Below are 27,351 nucleotides of genomic sequence, written 5' to 3' on the forward strand. Positions count from 1 at the left end.
GTCAGGTTCAAAATGTGAGTAATTTTAAAAAATAAGTCAGAGTCAAATCATCACTCAGCTCCAACGTGGCTTTGCCACTTTCACTAAATTAAATTTGATCTAGTGATCAAGAATTTAAGTAGTTTGTATTAAATTATGTTATAAATTTTTATGTGTAAAAAAAAATACCATTATATAGATGATTTGACAGAGACATTAGAGATTAAGTCAACAAATTATTTTTTAATTTGTTATTGGACTGAATCAAATTTAAAGCCTTCAAGAAGGTTCGGACAAAAGTTAAGTAAAATAAAAATAAACAACAGAAAAGGCTAAAATTTTATAATTAATCGTGGACGAATGACGGGTTGCCGATGCCGCCATTAAAGTAGATAAAAATATTTCGTATAAAAAAATAAAGGAAAAGCGTGTGTCATTTTTTTTTTTTTTTGATAACATAGCGTGTGTCATTTTAAAGGATATAAAGTGGTGTCATTTTAAGAGAGAGAAAAAGATAGACAAAGGAGAAAAGAGAATTGACAAAAAAAAAAATAAAGGTGTGGGTTCCACCTCTTTATGAGAGTGAAAGAATATAAATTATATCATTTAAAAAGGTAAACATTTTCTCCAAAAAGATAATATGCCCGATTTGTATCTCTGTTTTTAAAAGAAGTTTAAATATATTTATTTAGGAAAGGTTATATTTATAAATTTTGTTTACGTACAAATTACACTATATACTCCTGTGAATAGACTTGGTTAAAAATGTACTCCTAGGAAGACATAGTGTAATTTGTAAGATTTTGTAAACAAAAAATTTATAAATATAACCTATCTCTATTTATATTGATGAAATGATAATAGAAATAATTATAAGAAATTATAAAAAAATGTTACAAATATAATATATATATATATTATATTTTAATTTTTTTAAACATAGATATATATTGATATAAAAAAAATATAGATATATGGAGTAGGTGAAGAAAATTATGCTAAAAGAAAGATAGATAAATGGAGTAGGTGTAGAAATTTAGGTCCACCATACTGCATGGCTATAAAAGAAGAAGATCATATTAATTGCCATGACTTATGGGGGTATGTCTTCCTCTACCGAAAAGCTCGATGTATTTCTTAGCTTTCGAGGAGAGGACACACGCACCAACTTCACTAGCCATCTTTACGCTGCTTTAGAAAAGGAACCAATCGATATATTCATTGATTATGATATGCCAAGAGGAGCAGATGTTTGGCCAACACTTTCCAAAGCGATCCAGAACTCGCGCCTATCGATTGTTATTCTGTCAGAAAATTATGCTACCTCAAAATGGTGCTTGGAAGAACTCCGGGAAATACTCGAATGCAGAAAGCATCTTAGTCAGATTGTTATACCTGTTTTCTATCACACATATCCCTCAGACATAAGGAGGCAGACTGGCACTTACGGGAGAGCATTCGCAAAACATGAGCCACGTCCTGGAGACAAAGACAGCGAGTCCATCAAACAAAAAGTACTTAAGTGGAGACATGCTCTCTTTGAAGCAGGCAATATCTCTGGATGGCCATGTCAAAACCATACGTATTATCTCTCTCTCTAATAAACTTTTGCAGTTATATATACGTGTGAGGATCATTTTACACCAACGTAAGTTACACTCTTAATTTTGTCCATTCATCTCACTTATATCTAGGAGCTCTAATTTTTTAGTAATGTGAGCCATTTGATACAAGTGGATCAATAGTCAAGATTGAGTGTAAGACTTCTAACTCTTACATCGGTGTAAATATATATATATAAGAAATATTATTCTCCTTTCATATAAGATAACTTCTCTCATGCTCTCTCACTTCGATTTTCGCACCCCACATTTTTCTTTTTTTCCCTTTTCTTGTAATGGTGGGACCCACCCATTTTCTTTCTACAACATAATATAACTATCTTATGTGAAAGGAGAGTAATAAAATCCTACATATATACAGGGATAGGTTATTCTACCTACTTCTTTTTCTGCCTACCACTTTTCAACACTATTAGATCAGAATTTCAACTACCTTTATCATTTATCTCTCCTATTGAGATTTTGATGTTGGAAAGTGATAGGCAAAGGTAAACATAAAAAAGGTAGGTAGAATAATCTATCTCATATATATATATATATATATATATATATATATATATATATATATATGGGCTTATCGTTTCTAAAGTCACTTGAGATAACTTTATCTACGTCCACTAAATTATAACCGTATAAAGATGAATCAATGGTGATAAATGAAGAGAGAAAAAAAAAATCATAACCATTCATAGGATAATCAATTAATATACGGAAATAAATAAACAAAATGACGTAGTTTTAGGATGACCGGAGATAAATATATCTCAAATGACTTGAGAAACGATAAACCCTATATATATATTTATATATATATATATATATATATTAGTAACTTCCGGGCGCTTCAAGAATCAATGACTATTCCCACACACTAACACGGGACTTTTCAGCGTGCTTTATCCTCTCTCACACACTTCCTGGAAAAAAAACTTCTCAGGAAATCACTCATCCCATAATTGCTCCAAGTCAAGTACGCTTAATTATGGAGTTCTTCCGTTCTAGGCTACCGAAAAGTAGATGCGTCTTGTTAGTATAAGTAGTACCAATTAATTCTTTTAAACTATCTCCAATTGTGCAGTTTTGTACCTGCACAGTCTTTGGAATCTCTCTCTTTCGGGTGTCGATTCGATTCATCCAAGTACCCCCGACTGGAAACCTGCCAGGAGCCGCTCCTTCTTTGTGCCCTTTCTCACCAACGATCACTCTCTGCCCTCGTCAGCGCTCGAAATGTTACAAAAACAAAATTCAAATAGCTATGCCCAAAGTTATCTCCAGCAATATAGGGTATTTTTGTAAAATTAATAGGGAAAACTTCAAAAACCTCCCTATAAGTTTTTTCAATTATCACTTACCCCCCTCACAAATTTTTTGAATCATTTATCCCCTTATTTAATTTTTTGTTATCACTTACCCCCTGATTTAAAGTTTTTCTATCATTTACCCCCCCCCCCCCACTTAGGGGGGTAAATGATAAAAAAACTTTAAATCATGGGGGTAAATGATTCAAAATTTTGAGGAGGGGATAAATGATCATAAGAAAAGTTATAGGGGTTTTTTTGAAGTTTTCCCAAATTAATAATACAATAAAAAAGTAAAATTTCTAAATTACCCTGAGTTTTTTTTAACCCAAAATATTGTCATTTTTTAGTTATAGGATATAATTCTATCTATTGTTGCGAAATAAATAATTCCCCCCCCCCCCCAAACACACACACACACACGAGACAAGATATTCTTATATTAGTGTAAGAACACCAAATCACAAGACAAGATATTCTTACATTAGTGTAAAAATAAGAAGTCTTACATCAAATCACACATATATGAGGCAGGATATTCTCACATTGATGTAAGAATAAAAAGTCTTACACTAAATCTTGATCATCGATTTGTTTGCATCTAACGGTTCACATTTGCAATAAAACAAAACCGTTAGATATAAATAGGATAAATAATCAAGATTCAACGTGTAAATTACACTGGGATAAAATAGTCCTTATATATATATATATATATATATATATATATATATATATATATATATATATATATATATAGAGAGATTGAGGGTTATTTTACGATTACATACCCATTGAAGTTATTCAAAAAATTTGTTTTAAAATCATTATCACTATCTAGATAAAAATTAATAAATTATTAAAGAAAATGTCAATATTGTACCTTGAAGCCTTGAGCCAATGAAGTAGTCCATATAAAAGTGAATTGAGAAGAGCATGAGTGAAAAAGAGAAGGGTTGTCATTTTTAAAATGTCAAAATAGCCTCTAGTAAGAGAACATACAAAAATGAATTAAGACTTGAGAGCATAACAAAATAATTGCGTGACTTTTTTAATTGCATTTTGCTCACTCCATCTCAAGCCTTTCGATTTGGGAGGGATTCACATATTATTAAGCTATAGGCCATTGAGTGTATTACTCTTAAAATACTCATAATTAGGTTACTCAAAATTATGAAAATCTTCTTCAGATCAATTTCGCAGTTTTTTCTATGCAAAGAAAAAAAACCAAATCGTGAAATCCCAATCTGTCACAGGAATCCCGGTCGCAGAACCAAAGTTCTTGATACCAAATGTTAGAAATCGACAATCACACAAAATCGACAAAACAGAAAAAAAGAAAAGAGAAGAGAGATTGACACAGTGATTTATCCTGGTTCACCCAATGTAGGCTATGCCCAGCTTGTCTGTACTCTATTCACATCACCGCTTGTTACAAGTCATTTGATTTACAAGGAGAATATAAATAGGATTAGAAAAACCCTAACAATAGCTATTCATGGGCTCAAGTCCAAACTACTAATATAAGAATATTCACCCCAGTTGTCTTTCTGCTGACCCCGATAACAAGGGTCATCATCAGTATGCGAAGTATGAGTCATACCCAACAATAATTAGGTTATGAAAATTATTAGCTTGATTGAGTATATGCTCAAAATAGCCGAACTTATGGACACACTCGAGGAAAGAGTAATAGACCGCACCAACCCACAAAAATGAAACGGTCCCTCACTAATCAGTCATCCATAGTATCAAATAAATCATTTTTATCTTTGGTAAACATACCAAGAGCTATAGTTATAATGATCCTCCTATTCAAATATATATAATAGGGAAAAGTTCAAATACCCCTTATGGTTTCTCTTTGAAGCACTTAGTCCCTATGCTTTTTTTAATCACTTATACCCCTATGTTTTCTTCTTTAATAATGTTAAATTTTTTAATTAATATGACTATTCTACCTTTTTTACAAAAAATATACTTGAGCTACCTTGTGTCATATTCTTCCCCAATTTGAAGGGTTTTTTTTATCATACAATGAAAAATAGTCCCTAAAAACCAGCATCATCTCGCGTACGAGATATTTGAGGTGGTGTACACGATGACACTTTTGTGAACCATCACGGCATTGAATAAATTTTTGGTGCTACTATTGCACCAAGATTTAGTGCACCTCACCAATAGGAGTATTACATATCATAAGAGAGAGAAAAAATTGGCAGAAAAAAAACCTTTAGTTGACATGTAATAATTCTATTGGTGGGATGTGTAACATCCCTATCTCGAGCCGGTTCAATTAACATGCATATAATACAAACAGAAACAGCGGAAAACTTAACTTACAAAAATACGAGCTAACTTTTTCTTTTTCTAGTTTAATTCTTATTTGGCGGAGACGAAAATCGGAAAGAGTAACCTCTGTAATTCGGACAACTGGGGATTTTCCAATCCCACTCTCAAGAGTTCATGATAGACAATTTATACAACATATAAATTCAGAAGTACCAGACATCCAAGTATAATCATATACCCATCCATGGGTGCATGCATAACTTGGCTTCGTGCCACTATATCTAACAACATGCAATCCAACACGTAAACATAACTTAATACTACATCGTCATATCGGCATGCCTGAATATACAAATGTACATGCATCATACTGAAAGACATGTAAAAACATATACAGGCCGTATACAAAATAAAGGATCAGACATCATGACCCACAAAATGCTAAAATACTGAATAACATAAATACACTCCAAAATAGTAGTAGCCTACAGCTACTCAAAATCTGGTCCGTCCAAACGCCTCAGCCACGGGTTGCGTCCCTGCCTAGTGAGGGCTCACTGGGAATCTGAGAACCTGAAATGATGTCCCCAAAGAGGGGTGAGATAACAATCTCAATAAGTTCCAGGTTTATAGAGAATTCTCCATACCCCTGGCTTACTCCTGCATGAAAGTCAGATACAGAGTATACCAATGCAACATATAACAGATATCATAACAGAACAAAACAGATATACATATCTCATCAGAGGCGTGCACCGTCATTCCCAAGGGAGGACCCCAAGCGGAATTTAACACAAGTGTTCCCAAGGGAGGACCCCGAGCGGAACCAGAACATGTCAGAGGCGTACATCATCAATCTCAGGGAAACCCCAAGAAGACATCAGTGTACCATACAGTCAATACAGAAATAATATCAAAACAAGTCATATCATGTTATCAAATAGCTCTATATGAATGCATCTATACAAAGCATCAAAACAGTCATACAATTCAACCACAGTTCACTAACTATGGCGGAGCACTTAAGCGGGAAAAGACTCTTTAAACATAGAGCTTACCTCTTGAAGCTTTTCAAATTCACTTACTTGTGGCACAAGTTACTTATATCGCTTCAATAGGATCCAAACCCTTTTCGGTCCCTAGGCACACCTAGAGAAGGAATCCAAAACAAAAATCAATAAAATGCTATCCTGCCTAGATTTTACATAAGGCATACATTTTATCGCTTACTTTCGTCTCTTTACATTTTTTTCCAGTTCTATGCCAATTTACAAGTCAAGACCATGCCTTTATAATTTCCTTTAATTTAACATGTTATAATCGTTAATGTTCCCTAAATTAACTAAGTATCCACATGAGAATTTCAAACCTATTTCATGCCATTTTTCTCCATAAGGTCGTGGGTACACATAAAGGGAACCAATATTTCTTTCAACAATTTTTCAAGTCATTTCACTTCTTCAACTCATCAATCTCATGCATTGGAAACTCCACATTTTATTAAGATAAAATGTAATTTAATCTATTCCTAAAATCCCTGTATAGGTCGAAATCTCCAAGGGAACTTCCAAGGATTATTTTCTTTTACACATTTTCTTCACTTAAATTGCAACTTGCACATACATATGCATGTATCCACTATGTCTAATTAAATTTTGAACATCAAACCCCTCCAAAGTCTCACTAGGCCGAAACATAGGGGAGGGGTGCAATGGAATTTTTTTCAATCCATCATCAATTCCAATATTAAAATCAAGGTTTTTCCCACCAAAACACATTCTAAATTTTCACAGCTTAAATCATGAAAAACAAACCATAGAAATAGAGATTTATTACCTCTAATCCCTTGTACAAAGCCTAGAGAGCAACCTCCAAGCAAGGCTCCATCAAAAACTCAACTTTCCACCCTTGATGAATAGTAAAACAAAAAGGGGAAAGAGAAGAGCTCCTCACACATGCAAAATCAGCTCAAACTAAGTGGTGGAATGGTTTCATTGGGTGGTTTACTATCGATTTCATGTAATGGACTTTGGCATTTGGAAGATTGTGGAGGGAGAAATCAAACAAAGAAATTTTCAAACCCTAACCCCCTTTGGAGAAGAAGAACTCGGGTAGGAAGAGAGAGAAGAAAGCAAAATCTGATGTGAATAGTGATTTTTAAGTCACTTATGGTTTTTAAGCACATGTGGCTTTTTATCGGATGTTTTTTTTTCGCGTATTTTCACTTAAACTGACCCGAAACTAACTTAAAGCTACGGATATATTTTTATTTTTCTGAACTCATTTACATTAATTTTTATTTCCTAGGGAACAATATTCATAATTTTTTTTTTTTTTTATAACACAATATTCATAATTTACAGTATGGTTTCTACACCGTTTTTGACGAAATGCACTGTGAATCACTAACTGTACATCGTTCACTTACGAAACTTAAAACTTATCATTCTTTGGCCTATTTTTACTTGTATGGCATATATTAGACTTATTCTTATTTCATCAATTATTTGTTTCTGGACTCTACCGGTTGCTTTGACAGCAGTACAAAATACCCGGTAGAAAAACACTATTCACGAGATTTTCACGAAAAGTGCCAGACTATACAATTTTTCGTTCTGAACTCATATTTGGCGTCAGAATTGTCAAATTATGTCTCTAAAATTATTTTGCTCATTTAAGCTCTACCGGTTAATTCACAAGACTGCAAATTATCCGGCAGAACTCACTGTCATAACTTAGTCATGATTACAGTCAAAATACTCGCAATCACGCTCCGAATCTAATTATGGAATTTAAATCCTTATTTTAAACTTCTAATTAAGATTTACCAGTTAGAGTCATTATATAATATACTGAATCTTTGGTACAACAGTAGCACCAAAGATTTATTCCACAGGCCAAATAAAACAAGCACAATTGGCTAAGATGATGTATTAATAATGTTAAAATTTTCAAACTTCCTCAAATGAACTTCAAATTTTCAAAATGAGACCGTGAATACTCTTAACCCCCAGTCATCCGTACCAGATCCTAGATCCTGGCCCTTTTGTTAGAACTACATGAGTTACAGTTTAAGGTCTACTACGGTTATCCACTCACAAAACTAGGTTTAGTTTAAAAGGAGTTTTATTTCAAGGGCTTAAATACTATGCAATTTAGTGCATTCTTCCCTCTAGTCCTACCCCAAAATTACTAATGTCTCTACAATTTGGTAATATCTACTCCGTGCTGTTATTTCTATGGGATATTATTATGGAATTAATCAAGTTTAGTTAACTTAAAATTTCTTATTCGTGGCGTAGAAATACTATTAATCCTATAATTATAAAAATAGTTTTTGCATCAAATTTTGCAAGTAGTGTCACGACAAACACAGTATCTCCAAATGAGAATACTTTGATACCGGTGTCAAATTTAAAGTTTGACACCTTATTTTAAAGCTATTAGATCAAAAAAGATTAACGACTCTAATTTGTAAACATGTGACACAATTGGTCTTTTTTGATCTAATATGAGGTGTCAAACTTTAAATTTGACATCGGTGTCAAATGATCCTACCTCATATATATATATATATATATATATATATATATATATATATTAGGCTTTCAAATAGTTTTTGCTATAATATTTTAATAATATAATATTGTCACATGATTACAGGTAGAATGTAGTTCAACTGGAATCTACCCTTGTCATTATCAAGGGAATGTCGTTATGTGTTAGGTATTTCATCCTTCACATATGCATTTCTCATTCTCCCTAATCAGGTTCAATAAAAACTCTTTTTAATCAAATAAACAGTATTATTTATAATTAAATAATAATAAGATGCACTAAAAAAATTTATACTAAAAGTTCATTAAAATTAAATTCTTCGGTGGTCGGATAGTAGATATTAATAGTTTTTTTAGTTAGGTTTTCCGTTCTTGATAAATTCAATATTTTCTTTTGTCTCGTTGTTGGTCTTTTATGCTAGGAACGAGACTCAACTCATCAAGGACGTTGTCAAGGATGTACTAGAAAAGCTGGAACTGAGGGAACCTGAAGAGTTAAAAGGAATTATAAGTGAAAAAAACTGTAGAAATGTTGAATTATTAATGAAAAAATTTCGAGTAATTGGAATTTGGGGTATGGGCGGAATAGGTAAGACGACCATTGCTAAAGCCTTGTTTGCCAAACTCTTTCCCCAATATGACAGCAGCTGCTTAGTGCTCAACACAAAAGAATATTCACTTGCTGAGCTTCATTTTGAGCTATTTAAGGAAAAAATTTCCAGATCTAAATTTGTAGGATCCACAATCGATATGACGAGGCTCAAAGGTAAAAATGTTTTCATCGTACTAGATGATGTGGATGATTCAGATCAAATTAAAAATTGGTGTGAAGGGTATCATGGCTTAAGTCAAGCTAGTAGACTCATTATAACAACAGGAGATAGGCAATTGCTTGAGGAAAGTGTTGATTGGATATATGGGGTCGAGGAATGGAAAGCTACAGAATCTCTTAAGTTTTTTTGCTTAGAAGCCTTCAAACAAGACCATCCCATAAAAGGTTATGAGGGTCTCTCAGATTTGGCAGTTGCTTATGCAGGGGGCATTCCATTAGCTCTTAGAGTTTTGGGTTCTCATCTTCGTAACAAAGATATTGAATTTTGGGAAAGTACTTTCAGAAAACTCAACATCAGTCCCGATGAGACAATTCAAAACGTGTTAAGAGTGAGCTATGATGGATTAAAACATAAAACAGAGAAGAAGATTTTTCTAGACATAGCATTTTTTTTCAAAGGAGAAAAGAAAGATCACGTCATAAGGATATTAGATGCCTGTGATTTCGAAGCAATTAGTGGAATAGTAGTCCTTGAAAACAAAGCTTTGATTACTATTTCAAATAGCAATAGAATACAAATGCATGACTTGCTACAAAAAATGGCTTACGAAATAGTACGCAACGAAGATGAAGAAAACCCTGAAGGACGTAGCCGTTTGAGGGATAGTGATGCTTGTGAAGTAATTAAAGAAAACAAGGTAATGAAAAGAAACACACACTTTATTTAAGACATGTTTTTTTGTAAAGAAATTGTAGCTAATTTGATACCGTTTACTTTTATGTTTTGTCAGGGGACTAAAGCAATTCAAGGCATAACATTAGATTTGTCTCAAATCACAGCTTTACCTTTGCGTGCTGACACCTTCACAAAGATGAAAGCCTTAAGATTTCTTAAATTCTGTAACCCCTTGGATCAGAATTATAGTAATACATACCTCAAGCTTCCTACAGTTCTTGGGCCATTTTCTGACAAACTGAGGTATGTTGAGTGGATTGGATATCCTTTTGAGTCTCTTCCACGACGTTTTTTTGCTGAGCTGCTTGTTGAGATTCGCATGCCGCACAGCAATGTTAAACAACTTTGGCAGGGGGTGCAGGTAAAGATATAAACCTACCTATGGTTACATTTTTTTTTCTTTTAGGATTTTCCATTTTGATGTTTTCTTTTACATTGTTACAGAAACTTGGTAAGTTGGAGGGAATTGACCTAAGTGAATGCAAAGAGTTGGAAAAACTTCCCGATTTGTCTGAGGCGTCAAGACTTAAATGGGTGAATCTATCTGGTTGTAGGAGATTGAGTTATCTTCATCCTTCTGTTTTATCCGCGGATACACTTGTTACTTTGATACTCGATAGGTGTACAAATCTTAAGAGTGTTATAGGCATCAAACATTTGCAGTCTCTGGGGATTATCAGTGTCAAGGGCTGCTCAAGTCTGGAGGAATTTGCAGTGTCTTCGGATTCACTACAAAACTTGGATTTAAGCAATACAGGAATTCAAAGATTGGAAACATCAATAGGGCTTCTACAGAATCTTAAGTGGCTTAATCTAGAGGGTGTAAGACTCACGCATCTTCCGAATGAGTTATCTCGCCTGAAATCTCTTTTGGAGCTGAGACTTTCTTGCCGCGGATTAGTAATTGACAAAGAGCAACTACATGACCTGTTTAATGGGTTACAGTTTCTACAAATACTACATTTGAAGGAGTGTAGTAACTTGTTTGAACTCCCTGACAACATCAGCGTCTTATCAAAAACATTACAGGAATTAAGGCTAGATGGATGCAATGTGACAAAGTTGCCTGAAAGCATCAAGGATCTTGAAAAGCTTGAAATTCTGTCCTTGGAGAATTGCGAGGAGCTTCGGTGTCTACCAGAGCTTCCACCTCTCATCAAACAGTTGTATGCAGTTAACTGCACGTCATTGGTGTCCGTGTCAAATTTAAAGACTTTGGCAACAAAGATGAGAGGAATGGCCAAACACATTTCATTCAAAAACAGCTTGAACTTGGATGCAGATTCACTCAAATGTATTGTGGAAAGCCTACATTTAACAATGATGAGTGCAGCATTGGACAATGTGTTAGTAAGAAGACTCCGTGTGGCCATTCACAGCTACAATTATACAAGTGTTGAGTTTTGTTTACCAGGAAAGAGAGTCCCAAAGCAGGTCAGTTATAGAACAAAAAAGACCTCAATTACCATTGAACTTCCTAGCCGTTCCAACTTGCAGGGCTTCATTTACTCTGTGGTTCTTTCTACAGCCGGTGAAATGATGAAACATGGCACTAAAATAAAATGTGAATGCCCCTTGGCAGAAGGTACAAAGGTTACATGGCTAAAGATTGATATCACGGAATTCAAGTCGGATCATGTTTATGTATGGTATGATCCATTTCATTGTGATGGCATTCTCAAATATTATAAGTCAAAGGTTCGTTTTGACTTCTTCGTTGCAAATGATACGGGGGAAGTTGATGGTTCGATCTGTATTAAAAAGTGTGGAGTACGCCTCATAAGTGTTTCAGAGCTGCACAATGTTTTATTGGAATTGGACTTGGATTCAGATAAGAAAAAGGAATTGGAGAAGGGAATTGAGTTGGAAACAGCACGTAGCATGAACTTGACATCAATTGAAAGATCTCATGAGATGGAAAACGATGGCTCCTGTGAACTGTCTTCTAGTGATGGAATAGTCGGTATGCAACTTATCATTCTCTTTCACTGATGTCTTATATATTATGCTTATTTGCTTTTTCCTTATTCCTTCATTAAATCAATTGCATTTTTTTTTTTTTTAAATTATATTAATAAAACAACAACAAAAAAGATTTACCATAAACAATGGCTCCTGTGAACTGTCTTCTAGTGATGGAATAGTCGGTAACTTTTATGTTCTTGATAATTTCTTTTTTAAGTCTTCTATTGTAGTGTCTGCTAATAACTACTCATAAGTACTCACTTTCAATTATTATGCTATAAAACATACTTTATCTGTTCTGTTGCATAAGGCCACCTACACACTTTCAAAATATAAAGTGTGGTTTTCCTCCAACAGGTTTCAAATCTATTCTTTTCACCAACTTAATATTTTTCATATTGTCTTTGGTTTCAGAATCAGACTCGGACTCAGATAAGGCTGAAGCAGATTCGGGTGAAGAAGGTAGTGGTAGGAAAGACCATCATTCTAATGTGGAAGAGAGCGTCAAATCCACGCCCAAGGAAACCAAGGAGTCTACAAATGCTGTCAGTCAAGGGATCTTTTATTTTGACAAACTTCGTCCATATTAAAAATACAAACTATAACATATAATTGCTTATTTAGTATTAATTTTCTAAAAATTTTAATTATTACGTTGTGCAGATCAAAAGCGAAGGAAACAATGGAACGCCAACTAAACCTAATGCTAGATTGCATGAACCTGCTGAGATACAGTCGGACAAAGAAAATGAATCTGAGGAAATATCAAGTAAGTAACTTTATTTGTGTATAAACCATTACTAATAAATTATACTAACATTTATCTACCCAAAAAAATAAATAAAAAAATTATACTAACATTTTGGGCTTTCCTCCAAAGGGTAGGTATACTTTTACTTCTTCAGCACAAACAAATATTTTAAACAAGTTTTACAAACTTTATATTAATGGAGAATATTTTTTATACATCATTTCAGAAATAATTTAAAAAAGGGGTCCAGAATAATAGTAAAACTGCATTTTTATAACTGAAAGGTCAAGGGGATAAAATTTGGAAAACAACCTTATTGCATACAAAGAATGCCCTTACCTCTAGTTTCACATCGGGTTTAATGGGAAATGGTTATTTCATAAATAATTTAAAAAAAAAAAAAAATGAGTCACCTATTTCTCATCTTGTTGTGAGAGGCCTCTTCATACAGAGCATTTGCACCTATACTTTGGGTTTACTTTTTTTATTGTTGAATTTACTCGTCTCCTACTGACAATTTCTCTTCTGTGTTTAGTCACAGAACCAAAGTCAGCGACGTTTGAATTAGAATCAGTTGAAGAAGACAATGAAAGTTGGTCTTTTTCTGATGTGGAAGAGAGCATCGAATCTACTCAAAAGGAAACCGAGACCAGTGCAGGAAGAGGTCTCAAGGAGAATACCAGAGATTCTACAAAAGTTGTTAGTTACTAATTTTTTATTTTTTACAGACTTTGTCATCTTACTTGAAAGTGTAAAAAAATATAAAACAGAACACTTGCATTTTAGCATTATTTCAATTTTCAACTGTGTCATTTTGTCAATACGATGAATAGACTATTGAAAAGGCCAAAAGCAAAGGAAATAAAGCAACGCCAACTGAACCTGGAGCCAGATTGCATGAACTTATTGAGTCACAGCCAGAAAAAGAAAATGCTTCTAAAAACAAGTCAAGTAAGAAACTTTATTTGTGTATATAAGCCGCTTGCTAATAAATTATATTACCATTTTAGGATTTCTTCAAAGGGTACACTTTTTTATTTTTTCTTTAAAAATCACTCCCCATTAAACTTCACTTCGGGAGTTAGGTGAAGATAATCCTTGTTGAATTTACTCTTTTCTCCTACTTATAAATTTCCTTCGGTGTTTAGTCATAGAACCAAAGTCAATGGTGGATGAACCGGAATCGGCTGAAGAAGATAATGGGAGAAAGGACCATTCTTCTTACGTGGAAGAGCCCGGATATATTCACAAGGATACCAAGACCAGTGCAATAAGAAGTCTCAACACAGAGTATATAAAAGTTGTAAGTTGCTATCATTTATTTTGAAAAACTGTCATCATACTTGAAAGTGTACAAAAAATATAAAATATAATACTTGCATTTTAGCATTATCTCAATTTTCAATAATGCCATGTTCAAACATGATGATTTGATTGTGCAGGACAAAAGCAATGTAAATAAAGGAGCATCAACTAAAGAAAAGTCAAGTAAGGAACATTATCTGTGTATATACCATAATACTACCATTTTAGGTTTTCCTCTAAAAGTACTTCTTTTAATTTTTTCTATTAATTCCACAAAAAATAATTTTAAAATGTCTTCCAAACTTTTTATTAGTAGGTAATATTTTTTATTCACCGTTTCATATAATAATTCAAAAGAATTTTAGTCACGTATTTCCCATCTTGAGAATGCATGTGCATCAGTTTATGGATTTAGTTTTTTTGTTGAATTTATTAATTTGTTCTCCTACTTAGAATGTTTCTTCTTTGTTTAGTTACAAAACCAAAGTTAGTGATGGTTGAACTAGAATCAGCTGAAGAAGATAATAAGAGTAAAGACCATTTTACAGATGTTGAAAAGTGGATCAGATCTAGGCGCAAGGAAACTAAGACGAGTGATGGAAGAGGACGCAAGAAGAATACAACAAATACCAAAGTTGTAAGTCGCTTCTTTTATTTCGACAATCATTGTCATCATGGTTACCTAAAATTAAATTAAAGAATAAAATGTGTACAATTTCTACATCAGTTTAATGCATCTCAGCATTAAGTCAACCATGTCATTTTGTCAATATCATTATTACATTGTGTAGGTGAAAAGCAAAGGAAATGCTTCTAAACACAAGTCAAGTGAAAATAAGTCTGATTGGACTGATAATATTGAAGAGGCCAAGCATTCAGAAGAAAATCAAAATCTACATGGAGAAGAAATTGTTGATCTGATTGTTGAAGGACCATACCATGCAAAAGAAAGTGAACCAATGGAAGGTCAAGACGGATCCGATGAGGACCATGTTGCTAAACTTTACAGCATCCTGTCGGCAAAAGCAACCTTTTCTACAAACGATGTTGCTATAAGAGAAGCTTTGCATAATCTTGAAAGCCTATTGGAAAACTCGCTTGAGTCCATTCTTGGTGATGTCGAACTACAAGGACAATTACATATGTCTTTGAAATGCATACAACTGGCATCTGAAGAAAAAGTTTCTCCAAATGTTGCGAAGCTTGTTGAAAGCATGACATCCTCTATTGAGGATCTGTTCAAAGACTTTACCTTTACTCAAAAAGTAGTCGAAGAACACACTACCCTTTTGCAACAAAAAGAAAAACTTTTGCAGCTTGTGAGAGATACTAAGAAACGGCAAGAATTACTGAACAAAGAAACGAGTCAGTGTGAGTTTGAAACCGAAAGTCTCGACAAAGAGGCTAAAAAGCTGAATGAAAATATTCAGATTCTTCTTGAGAAAAAGAAAACTGTGGAGTTGAAAAAAAACAAGTTGAAGGAGACCCTGGAAAGATGTGACTTCGAAAAGAAGAAACTGAAAGATGAGGCTAAGAATCGGGTACCTGAAAGCAGAGAGCTAATAGTGGCGATTGAGAAATCTGAATCCTCATACGCTGCTGCCCTGTCAAAGCTGAAGAAGTTGAATAACAAATGGGAAGGTTTCAGAACAACTTTTGCAGAGAACAGTGAAACACTGCTAGCTCATAATACTTGGTGGCATAGAGCCGAAGTACTTTTGATTATATTCATTTTTATTTTTAATATTTTTTTGTCTTACGTGGGTTCTGAAGTTGATCTTCACTCCGAGTAATGAGTTTCCCTTTCCAAAAGTGAACCCATAGAGGAGAGGTAGAAGAAGATTGTCATCATATCAGGATAGTTCGTAACAGATATGCTGAAGAATTTGGTGAAAATTTGTTTCATATTGCGTAGTGTTTTATAATATGTATTGTCGATACTACCTGATTTTGCTTTGAGACAATTCCTATCTTGATATTGTCCAGCTGCTTTTATTTTGATACGAGTTCTAACCTTTGATGAAATCGTCCGTTTTTATTTTGGGAAATCATTGTCTCATTTTACATGTGGTGGGCCCCACCACATCAGATAACTATCTCATATTGTCTCACATTAAAAGTTGTGCCACTATTTTTTTTTAATATGTGATGGGTCCTTCCACATCATGTATCTATAGTAAGAGATAACTGTCTTCTATAACATGAGAAAATAGAATCCCTTCTATTTTTATGTAGGAGGCAGCATGTGAAGTTTATTATATCAACTTCCGAATTTTTACACCACTTCTTCATTCCACCCTGAACTTTAAAAAAAAAAAAAATTGGCATATTAAATTATTAAGATCAGACTATGTATTTGGTGGATTTCGATTTACATAAAGAGTTACATTTTGTTAGTGAGTGAGTTACATAAAATGTCTTTATCAGGCAGAGGAGTTCCAATAACATTCGTCCAAACAAAGCATTCAGGGAAAAATCTTATCCCTATAGGTTGTTTAGTGATCAAATTGGTTCTGAATACTTTCCCATCAGCTGCTACAAAGTAAGCTGTCTCCTTTTTCCATGCTTCAGGAGGTAAGATCTTAGGATCCATCATTGATCTTGCAGCACCAGTATCCATATAGGCAATCACCTTTTTAGGATGACTGAATTTGGATGACAAAATGTGGACTTCTACATTGGGCTTAGGTATTTCTGGGCTTAAATAGAACACTTCATTTATGGCAAAAACTGGAACATCACTATCAGAAGTTTCTGAATCAGAGGAAGAATCTTGTAGTGCAAAGACAGTGTCTTCATCTCCAGTACTTTGTTCAGAATACAAGGATTCTGCATCTCCTTCGTCAAGATTTAAAGCAGTTATCATTTTTACTGCTTTATCTGACTTGTTAGGACAGTTCTTTGCGAAATGACCTTTCTTTTTGCAAATGAAACACTTCTGGCCTTTGTTCTTCCCACGAAACTTCTTCTTCTTGAAGAACCTGTATTGTTTCTGGGACTTTTTGCCTTTTCCTTTCTGATTGTACTTCTTGAAATGAGATTTCTTCTTCGTTTTGCAATCACAGTTGCTATCTTTGCATTTTATCTCCAGATAAGACTTCTTACAGGCTTGAGTATATTTTGACCTTTGATTCATCAGATTAGTCATATACTTATGCTGCTTGCAGAGTTTGTCAACCGCTTCAAGAGTTAGTTGGTGAATTTGACCCATAGTAAGGGTTGTGAAATCTTTGCCTTGAGCAATTGCCATCCTTTTCAACTCTGGTTGAATCTCTTTAGGAAGAGAAGCCACATAAGTATTTTTGAGGCTTGGATCATTATATCCATTCAACAAATAAAATCTCTGCATCATTCTTTTAAAATTCTTTTCTAGATCTTTTATCTTCAGAGAGCAGCATTTCATTTCAAAAAATTCTTACCTGTTCTTCTTGTCAATAATGTCTCCATCTCCAATGAATTCCAGGTGGAAGACTCCGAGCATACCAGAGGAATTACCTACTTGGTGAAGTTGATTTTGTCTGACACTTCCCAAGTTATGATACCATTCCTTGAGAGAACCAACCATTCTGGAGCAAAACTCTTCCATCACTTTGTAAGGGTCAACATCAACAGCTAAGAGTTTGGTGTCAATCCATGCTCCAAATTCTAGGAGTCTTTTTCTCCATAGATTTGGAGAAATGTCATCAAGTGTAAACCATGGTCCTGCTGCAGTTGATTTCTTAGTTTGATTTCTGCTAGTGGCATCACCTGCTTCAGATTCTGGGGAATCATAGTACGATTCAACTCTGGATTCTGCAGTTCTAACCATCAATATGCTAGTAATATCAGCATAATTTGCTTCTGAAAGATCAGAAGAATCTAACCCATCAGATTGTTCTTCATCAGAAGTTTCAGGAGTGGTTTCAGGAGTAGGTGTGGTTTCCGGAGTTTTATGATCTGGTTTTGGTTCAAGAATACTCTCAGAGGAATCAGAACTCTGAGAGGTTGAGGAAGACTCTGTTGTTTCAGAGGTTTGGGATTCATCTGTGTTTGGGGGCGCTGTTTGGATTATAGCAAATTGGTCTTTGAGATCTACAGTCTCAAAAGTTCTTTTTGAGGAACTGAGATTATTCATGTGGTCTGTAGAGTCTGAGGATAAGGAAGGAGTTGTTTCCATTTTAGTTCTAGATGAATGTTTTCTAGAGGTAGAAGGTTATTTTCCTCTTTCTCTACTTTCTCTTTCTCTTTTAGGCTTTTGATCATAAGGCTGGCTAGTTGGAAAAGTCCAAGGTTTTGGAGGATGAGGGTTGGTCCAGAACTCTGATGGTTTTTGGAAATGAGAGTAATAATTTGGCATAGGAGGTGGCAGAAATGGGTTATAGCTCTCTATTGGTTCTGGCTTTTGCTGGGATCTGATATTTTGTTCAATGATTCTCTCCAGATCTTGGATGTCTGCTTTCAGCCTCCTTATCTCCATATCTCTCATATTAGCTTCTGGAGTAAAGCCTAGGTTTTTGATCTCTTCTTCAAGCTGGACTATCTGTTGCATGTTCTTCTCATAATGCTTCCTCATCTTCTTTGAGAGATGTTGCAGACGATCCTCAACTGTATCCATCTGATTGCAAATCTTTTCAACCTTAGTGTCAAGTCTTTTCAGAATAGAATTCTGGGCTTGAGCATTTTCAGTCTGCCAATTGAGAACTTCTTCAGCTTAACTTAATGGCTTCAACTTTCCATCTGTCTGGACTTCTCCTTGATGAATCACAGGTTTGGTGGCGATTTTTGTGGTTGGGTCAGTATGTCTTTCCAAAGGAGGAAAATCATGTTGTGAAAACATCATACAAGGTATGGGTTCAGGCTGGTGTTTTGGGGACCAGGTTATAAGGTTAGGGTGTTTTGGTGGTTCAGGTGGAAGTAATCCTTCTTCTCTCAGGATTTCTAAACCTCTTTTATAGATCCAAAGAGGCTCAGGTTTTTTCTGTATCTTAAGACCTACCCATGGGCCATTATCTGGGTCAGATCTTCTTTGGACAGGAGGAGGTGGTTTGCAACGTCGCCTGCGACTCCTTGTATCTTCTTATTCATCTACTTCTTCATCTGAAGTGTCTCATGTGTGCATCCAACAATCACACTCAGGAAAGAAAATTATTATTATTATTTTTTTCTTTTCATATGATCTACAAATTTTTATATATGTATAAGAAAGAAAATTATTATAATAAACATTAATTTCAAATATAAAACTCATCGTTTTTGTACACGTGGAAAAAAAACAATGAAACGCTGGTCACGCAGCCTGTGATAGTGTGCACATTCCAGCTACTGAGTGGTGGGACTATGGAGCAGAAGGTGGAAGTGTCAATGTGTCATAAAGTAAAAATCTTATTCTCTATACTCAACTCCACCTCAAGTACCTACGTGTCACCAGTCCAATTGTTACGTTTAAACATTGGGAAAAGTGTGTATAATTTTGAAGGATGTAAAGTTGTGTCATTTTAAGAGAGAGTAAGAGATAGATAAAAGAGGAGAGAGAGTTGACAAAAAAAAATAAAGTTGTGGGTCCCACCTCTTTGTGAGAGTGAAATGATGTAAATTGTGTAATTTAAAAGTACAGACACTTTTCCCTTGAACATTTACTCAAAAGTAAACAAGTCAACGAACAGGAGTCAAAACGGTCTCGAGTCAAAATACACTCGACCGTATCTTACGAAGATCCCTTGGCCCTTAAAACTCGCGATTCGAATTCGAAACGCCACATCACCTTTGGAGCGGTGATCGCCGGAATATTAGCCATGTCATTCACCGGCAGCTCCAGCCAGCCGTTCGACGACGAAGGCGGCTTCGTCGGCTACGATCCCCGGCTCCAGTCACAGCGCTTCGACTCGTTCTCCAACTTCGACGCCGACTCGGTCAAGGACTCGGCCGATGACTCGTCCCCGATTTTCGGCGGCGGCGGCTCGTACGCTGCCGGGGACGACGTGTTCTCTTCTCAGGCGGTGCCGGAGACTCCTTCTCCGCCGTCGATCTACTCTGCCGCTGGGGGATTCGCCGCGTTCTCCCCCGACCAGAATGGGGAGGGCGTGGACGGAGGTTTCGGCACCTCCGATGGCCCGATCTTGCCGCCTCCGGTGGATATGGTGCCGGAGGAGGGGTTTGCTCTGAGGGAGTGGCGAAGGTAAGCGCGTGGTGGTCACTGTTTTTCACTTTTTTGCTTGTGAGTCGTTATAATGGCGATGATGTTGATGATGATGATGAATTGATGATGCAGACAGAACGCTATTCGATTGGAGGAGAAAGAGAAGAAGGAGAAGGAGATGCGGTTGCAGATCATAGAGGAAGCGGATGAGTACAAAATTGAGTTTTACAAGAAGCGTGAGGTTAATGTTGAGAACAACAAGGCTTCTAACAGGGAAAGAGAGAAGGTACATTCAAATACTCATTAAGATTGAAATTTACTCTTAGGATTGGGTCTTCTGAGGATTTCAATGGCAATCTCTTTGGTTCTACTAGATCAAATTTAATTTTCTTAACGAATGGGATAGGTTACAGTGCTTTTGATCTATGGGAGACAAATACTTGTTAAGTTGATTAATATAGAAATTGGGAACTGTGATGCATCTATCATGTATGAAATTTGTTTAGAAAATGCTGTTTTTGCATGCATCATGAAGTATTAATATGTTGGTCTGGTTAGTGGTTAGTTTTGTGCCATGAACTATTGATGTTGCCATTTGACGAAGTACTTTTTGCCATAGTAGTTAGTTGCGTCGCAATAGCTCCGCGAGCCGCGCCCTATGGGCGTTGCGGTGCCTCGGCGCGAGAAACCGCGCCTTCTCGCGGTGCACCGGAACGCAATAACGGCCATTGCAATCGCATTTGCGACTATATTACTGTCATAAGGCAAAATGTCAATTTTATCCTAAATTTAAATGTGTAACAAATATTTAAGGGTTTTTTAGTCTATTCGCATTTCTCTTTGTCACTTCTGCTATCTCTGCCTTTAAACAATGTTTCTTTTTGTTATTATTTCTGTCATATATCTATTCCGCTATTTCTGCGGCCGTAACCCGCTATAACGCTATAGCGTTTTTCGGGGTTGGCTGCGACATGCTGTAATCCGCATTTGATAACTATGCTTTTTGCTAAATTGGATACAATGCAGATCCAGTAGGATACCTATGTGGAAATGCTGATATATATTAATTTATTAGTTTTCTTTTAAGATAAATTAAGAATCTAAAAATAGATGTAGCAGTGTATAGGCTTGCTCTACAGATGCTACATGACTAAGATGATTAGGGTTCTCTTGATAGTAGTAATGAATTGAGAACGAATGAATGACAATGGGTTTAATACAATGGTATCTAACCAGGATGCTTCTGTCGAATATTTGTCAGCCTTATACAGGAAAAGTACAGCGTACGTGCAGTTACAAAGGATAAGGGCTGTTGCCCTATTAGATAAAAAAAACCCATCTGCATGTCTTCCTACTTGATAACAGTACAGGAGCTGGACTCTTTTCTACAGAATCTAAGCATAACAAACTGATATTCAAACCCAGCTCTTTTCTACAGAATCTAAGCATAACAAACTGATATTCAAACGAATAACAAACAGGTATAGATTGTTGCTATAAACTTAGCATAATAGGGTTTTTGTCCATTTGCATTGCACCCTTAATGAATTTTTATCTCGATTTCAAAATGACGCTGATGTTTAAATTAATTGGAAAATTCAATGTGAAAAGTGAAGGTGGAATAATATGATGTGATTGTAACTCACTTCATTCATCTCTAGTTTCCCTTTTACCAAGTAAAAACACTCCCCATTAAACCCCAACTACCGAGGGTAGAGTGAAAGCAATCTTTATACACAGCTTTACCCTTGCATATATAAAAAGAGACCGTTTCTCGGATTCGAACTTGTGGCCTTTCAGCCACAAAGGAATAACTTCACTGCTATTCCAAGCTCGCTTTCTTTCCCTTTCATCATGTAAGCGAAATGAAAATTATTAATGAATTTCACATTTTTCTCCTCCTTTATCAAGCACCAACTAGTTGAAATTTAAAACTCTGCATTCACCTCCCTCTTTTTATTTTTCACCTTTCACACAAAGCACTATTACTATCAATATTAGAAAACGTTCACTTACAGATAAACAAGTGAGAAAAAGAATTTTTTGGTCCAATTTACGAGAAAAGCAACAAGGATAACTCAAGTGGGTGTAATAAATGCAAAATATAAGCTACATTAATGAGAACGCTAAAATATTTCCCTACCGTACTCAGAACTATGAGCCATCTGAAAGGGAAAGTACTAAATTTTAAGTCAAACATTGTAGTCGTCGTTGAAGATAGTTTTTGTCCAACATATGTGATTGTGTAAATTATTGGGTGTAATAAATGCAAAAGATAAACTATATTAATGAGAACGCTAAAATATTTCCCTACCATACTCAGAACTATGAGCCATCTGAAAGGGAAAGTACTAAATTTTAAGTCAAACATTGCAGTCGTCGTAGAAGATAGTTTTTGTCCTAAACATATGTGTATTGTGTAAATTATAGCATAACAGGGAGAAATATATTAAGATTGTATTGTGGATGAGGATTTTTACAAATACTATTTGTATTGTGCATCCAGCAAGTAGAACACAAATACAAGTATCTGATATCAGTTATCAGAGTGTTGATGTATAAAACCTGATCCTTAGTGCAAGTAGCATATTTTGTTATTCTAATTGCCCATCCTTGCTTCAAGCTTAGGCAGTTCTAGTTCATTGTTTGATTATCGTTTGGTTGAACTTACAGCGTGACCAACTCCAACAAGATTGAGAATCACATGTTTTCACACTTTGATTTATTTACAAGCTTATGAAGAGTTAGTATCTTGCTATTTGTTCATATTCTAAGATTTTCAATTGTACTGATAGGGTCTTGTATTGTAGTTCTGTTTATATATTCACCCTCTCTTTTTTTAAGTATTTCAGGTGGTAATTTGACCACCTATCTCAATTATATATGACTATGTCAAGCGACAATTATATTAGGATTTTATTTGTTAATTTTTAAGCCAGTGTGTTAAATATACTACTCGCTGCATGTAATCTGGCAGCTATTTTTGGCAAGCCGGGAGAAGTTCCATGCTGAAGCTGATAAAAACTACTGGAAGGCAATTGGTGAACTTATACCCCATGAAGTGCCTACTATAGAGAAAAGAGGGAAAAAGGACAAAGAGAAGAAGCCTTCTATTGTTGTAATCCAGGGACCAAAGCCAGGGAAGCCAACTGAACTATCAAGAATGCGCCAAATATTATTGAAGCTCAAGCATAATCCCCCTCCACATATGAAGCCTAAGCCTCCCCCATCTTCAGAAACCAAAAAGGACGCTAAAACTGGACCTCCTGATGGAGCTAGTACAAGTACTACGCTTCCCAAGGTTTTGCCTGTGGCAACTACTGAGGCTGTTGCTGCAGCTTGAGGTTGGTGCTATTTGCCCATTCTACATGTGAAAATCAGTTTGTCAAGTTTGTGATGGCTTTGAGTTTGTGAGCATGTTAGTGTAGTTTGTGTGGTAGTATTTTATGTACAAAATACCTGTATCGGTTTTGGTTGTGTAGTCTAGTGGTATATTCTCCTCCTCAGAACTTAATTTTGGCTGCAAGTCCTGTTTGTGGCCTATCTACATTATCTTTGCGATAGACATTTTATAAATACGCACTGCTTTTTCTTTGAATTTGGCATCTTTTCCTGATATTGTGATTATTGACACTACGTATTTCTCTTTAAAAGCAATCCTTCACGAGGATCTCTATCATTAAACCGTGAATGGTTAGTGTTGCCCAACGGTAGGGTGCATGATAATGATTATGTTCTCTGGTATTATTTTAAAAAGAAATAATATATTATTTATGTGTTTCGGGAAAAAATATATTTGATTATGTAATGGTGGCAATATTTACTTTTACTTTCTAAGGAACTGTTTTGTTATTGTCCATGTCTTACTTTACTGTATATGACATAATTAACTTACCATCCAATCAATCCTATAAAAATGTCCTCGATAAATTGCAAATACTATAAATCTGTGTATGTATATTCTTGGTAGCTATGTTTAACTTACTTTCCTCTGCCTTTTCTTTTTAGTAGTGGCAGAAAACTCTAGATACACAAAACGCAGGACCCACTGTTTTTCTTAGTTAGAGGGAAATGGGGAAAGGGATGTATGCTCGTCTCGTGTTCTTAAAATGCAATGATGTATATCAATGAGCTTCGGACACCTCTGCCTTTTGTCAAATGGTATTTTAAAAAACTTATCCGTATCAACAATTTTTGGACATTTAGGTTTAGCAGTAAATGATCAATATGATACCAATTCAAAAACAAACATTATATTTGCAACAAACCATTGCTGAAAACCATTTAAGCAGTAGTAGGATTGTGCTTCTCCACTGTTATTATTGCAATTGGTAAAACCAACTCAAACAAGCATTGTTTTTATTAGTGACTGCTGCGGGATATAAAATATGTCTGCGCGCTAGTGAGAGCTAGTAGTCCCGTAGCCCCCAAAGTTCCCATGATCTTCCATACTGTAGGGATACGGTCGTACATCAAAAAATGGTACAAGTTTTTGCACCAGATTTTCCAGTAGTAAACAACAATTTCAAAGATACGCCTGCACTGATGCCAAATGAGCATATGCCATTTTTTCCACGGTTTCGTGTGTGTATTGAGGTTGGCGCAAAGCTTATCATAACTTGAATCCATGTGCTCAACACCCTCAGAGATTTTACGAAATAGTATCAGCAAATCTTCCTTGCTCTTATTGGCATCATTAACTATAACTCCTTTCTTCTCAAGCAGTTCAATGTCATGTGCACAACAGATCAAACCTTGGAAGAACAAAGCATACGAAGTCAATTTGCATATGTTCCCATGTCTGGTCTGTTCCCAGGCAATCAAGTTCCTCCATTTGACTTCTGTTGTGTCCTTAATGTGCAGCGGTGGGATTTCCAGCACCCCATTGTTTTTGTTAAACTGTATCGCAAAGTCAAAGCGTTCTATAGGGTTGTTGGGCTGATTAACGTTTCCAGGATTGGCAGAATTGTTGGGCTGATTAACGTTTTCAGGATTGCCAGAATTGTTGGGCTGATTAGGGTTTTCAGGATTGTCAGAATTGTTGGGCTGATTAGCGTTTTCAGGATTGGTGTTATTTGGGGGAGCTATAGTAATTCTACCAGCTTCAAGCCTCCAAGCACAATGCTTTAGTTCTTGACGAGCTTGCCTTGTGACATCTGTACTCTCGTGGATGGTAGAATTGTTGGGCTGATTGGCGTTTTCAGGATTGGCAGAATTGTTGGGCTGATTAGCGTTTGCAGGATTGGCAGAATTGTTGGGCTGATTAGCATTTTCAGGATTGCCAGAATTGTTGTGTTGATTAGAGTTTTCAGGATTGACAAAATCATTGGGCTGATTAACGTTTTCAGGATTGGCAGAATTGTTGGTCTGATTAGCGTTTTCAGGATTGGCAGAATTGTTGGGATTGGCATAATTATTGGGCTGATTAACGTTTTCAGGATTGGCAGAATTGTTGGTCTGATTAGCGTTTTCAGGATTGGCAGAATTGTTGGGATTGGCATAATTATTGGGCTGATTAACGTTTTCAGGATTGGCAGAATTGTTGGGCTGATTAGCGTTTTCAAGATTGGCAGAATTGTTGGGCTGATTAGTGTTTTCAGGATTGGCAGAATTGTTGTGTTGATTAGAGTTTTCAGGATTGACAGAATTATTGGGCTGATTAACGTTTTCAGGATTGGCAGAATTGTTGGGCTGATTAGCGTTTTCAGGATTGGCAGAAGTGTTGGGCTGATTAGCTTGCCTTGTGACGTCTATACTCTCGTGGTTTATGGTGGACAAGTGAATCAGGTGAAGGAGGTGAGCCACACCCGAGGTTGGAACCGAAGGTAGCCAAGTGCAGCCTTTGCAAGTTTAGCAACTCGGTCATCTGATTCAATGGGAACAACAGTAGGGGAAAGCTCCCTGTACAACTTCTTGAGAACAAAGAAGGGTATCTGGTTCTCAAGCAGTGCCAAATCGCTCAAAACAGACAAGAGCTTGTCTTGGATTTCGACTAGTTGCTCATTATCGCGAAGCCTGATGAGAAAATCCAACAAGAAACAGCCTTCTAGTAGCATTGCTTTGGCTAGTTCGTGGGGTTCGGATTCGATGTTTCCCCCGTAGCTTGCACGAACCATGTTGTCTAACTTCAAAATGGTTTTGCCACATTCTTCCAGCTTCTTTTGTTCTGACCGGGGCTTTGTGAGTATGAGTATGTCCCCTGGGATTTGGGGTCTTTGAAGAAGATGGAGCATGTAATTCCACTTAGGTTGTTCCATCAACAAGAGGTCACTTCTAGTTCCCCTGTGTAAGGGTCCGATGGATACAACACGTGGTATGTATGCATCCTCATTTGGCTTGCGTAATTTGTCTGAAACCTTGGAGATGCTGCTTGCCTGAACTTCTGGATGACCTATAGAACCTAGCATCAATCGAATAGGAACTATCCAACTGGTGTCAATAGCATCGTTTGGTGGTTGAGCAGCGTTTGGTGGTTGGGCACCGTGTGGTGGTTGAGCACCGTTTGGTGGGGGGGGGGGGCTCGATTTCTACGATGTGGCCTACATAGAATTCGCACCACATATATATTATATAAAGCTTTATATTCAGCAAAAGTCTGTGTGGTTGTTAGATAAAAAAAAATTGGTATCAATTACTAATTCATCGTAGTAGTGTCATATCATTCACCACATGAAAAAATTATGGATAATAAGAGTGAAGTCTTACACCAAATCTTAGTTATTAATTTGATTGTATCTAGTAGTTCATATATCTAATAAATTATAAAGAACTAACTCAACACAAAAGTTTAAGCTAAATTGTTAGGTGATGTTACATTAATGATTTTACATTTCTCTAATACCCCTCCTTACATAAGAGCTTAATTGGACTTGACGAGTGGATAATGCATCAGGCCCAGTCTACCTGTGCTAAGAAATTTCATAATATTTAATTATCAGAATAAGGGGCGGTGATGATCG

The 27,351-nt window shown here is 35.8% G+C and overlaps 2 protein-coding genes across 2 annotated transcripts; both read left to right on the plus strand.

The window, feature by feature from the left end:
- The first annotated feature begins 1,082 nt into the window (after window positions 1-1,082).
- On the plus strand, window positions 1,083-16,070 carry LOC133312074 (disease resistance-like protein DSC1). The gene is made up of 7 exons (XM_061513218.1): window positions 1,083-1,561; window positions 9,171-10,218; window positions 10,312-10,617; window positions 10,701-12,136; window positions 13,488-13,671; window positions 13,818-13,888; window positions 15,077-16,070. Exons 1-7 carry the CDS (start codon window positions 1,083-1,085, stop codon window positions 16,068-16,070), a joined length of 4,518 nt encoding a protein of 1,505 aa, XP_061369202.1.
- A 3,903-nt stretch (window positions 16,071-19,973) lies between these two features.
- LOC133312094 (clathrin light chain 2-like) lies at window positions 19,974-23,998 on the plus strand. Its single transcript, XM_061513243.1, has 3 exons — window positions 19,974-20,431; window positions 20,525-20,678; window positions 23,370-23,998. The coding sequence occupies exons 1-3, from the start codon at window positions 20,049-20,051 to the stop codon at window positions 23,733-23,735; spliced, it is 903 nt and encodes a 300-aa protein (XP_061369227.1). The 5' UTR covers window positions 19,974-20,048; the 3' UTR covers window positions 23,736-23,998.
- Window positions 23,999-27,351: the final 3,353 nt, after the last annotated feature.

This window comes from Gastrolobium bilobum, unplaced genomic scaffold (assembly GCF_033153095.1).
Source record: "Gastrolobium bilobum isolate Gb01-03AN ecotype WA unplaced genomic scaffold, APGP_CSIRO_Gbil_v1 utg33886, whole genome shotgun sequence".
In the NCBI taxonomy this organism is placed as follows: Eukaryota; Viridiplantae; Streptophyta; class Magnoliopsida; order Fabales; family Fabaceae; genus Gastrolobium; species Gastrolobium bilobum.

What these genes read in the sequence shown, in the direction of transcription:
- LOC133312094 (XM_061513243.1), top strand. Translation starts at nt 20,049, where the DNA reads ATGTCATTCACCGGCAGCTCCAGCCAGCCGTTCGACGACGAAGGCGGC. An exon ending in GCTCTGAGGGAGTGGCGAAG is followed by an intron (nt 20,432 to 20,524) that starts GTAAGCGCGTGG and finishes TTGATGATGCAG; the next exon opens with ACAGAACGCTATTCGATTGG. An exon ending in CTAACAGGGAAAGAGAGAAG is followed by an intron (nt 20,679 to 23,369) that starts GTACATTCAAAT and finishes GTAATCTGGCAG; the next exon opens with CTATTTTTGGCAAGCCGGGA.
- LOC133312074 (XM_061513218.1), top strand. Translation starts at nt 1,083, where the DNA reads ATGTCTTCCTCTACCGAAAAGCTCGATGTATTTCTTAGCTTTCGAGGA. An exon ending in TGGCCATGTCAAAACCATAC is followed by an intron (nt 1,562 to 9,170) that starts GTATTATCTCTC and finishes CTTTTATGCTAG; the next exon opens with GAACGAGACTCAACTCATCA. An exon ending in AACTTTGGCAGGGGGTGCAG is followed by an intron (nt 10,618 to 10,700) that starts GTAAAGATATAA and finishes ACATTGTTACAG; the next exon opens with AAACTTGGTAAGTTGGAGGG.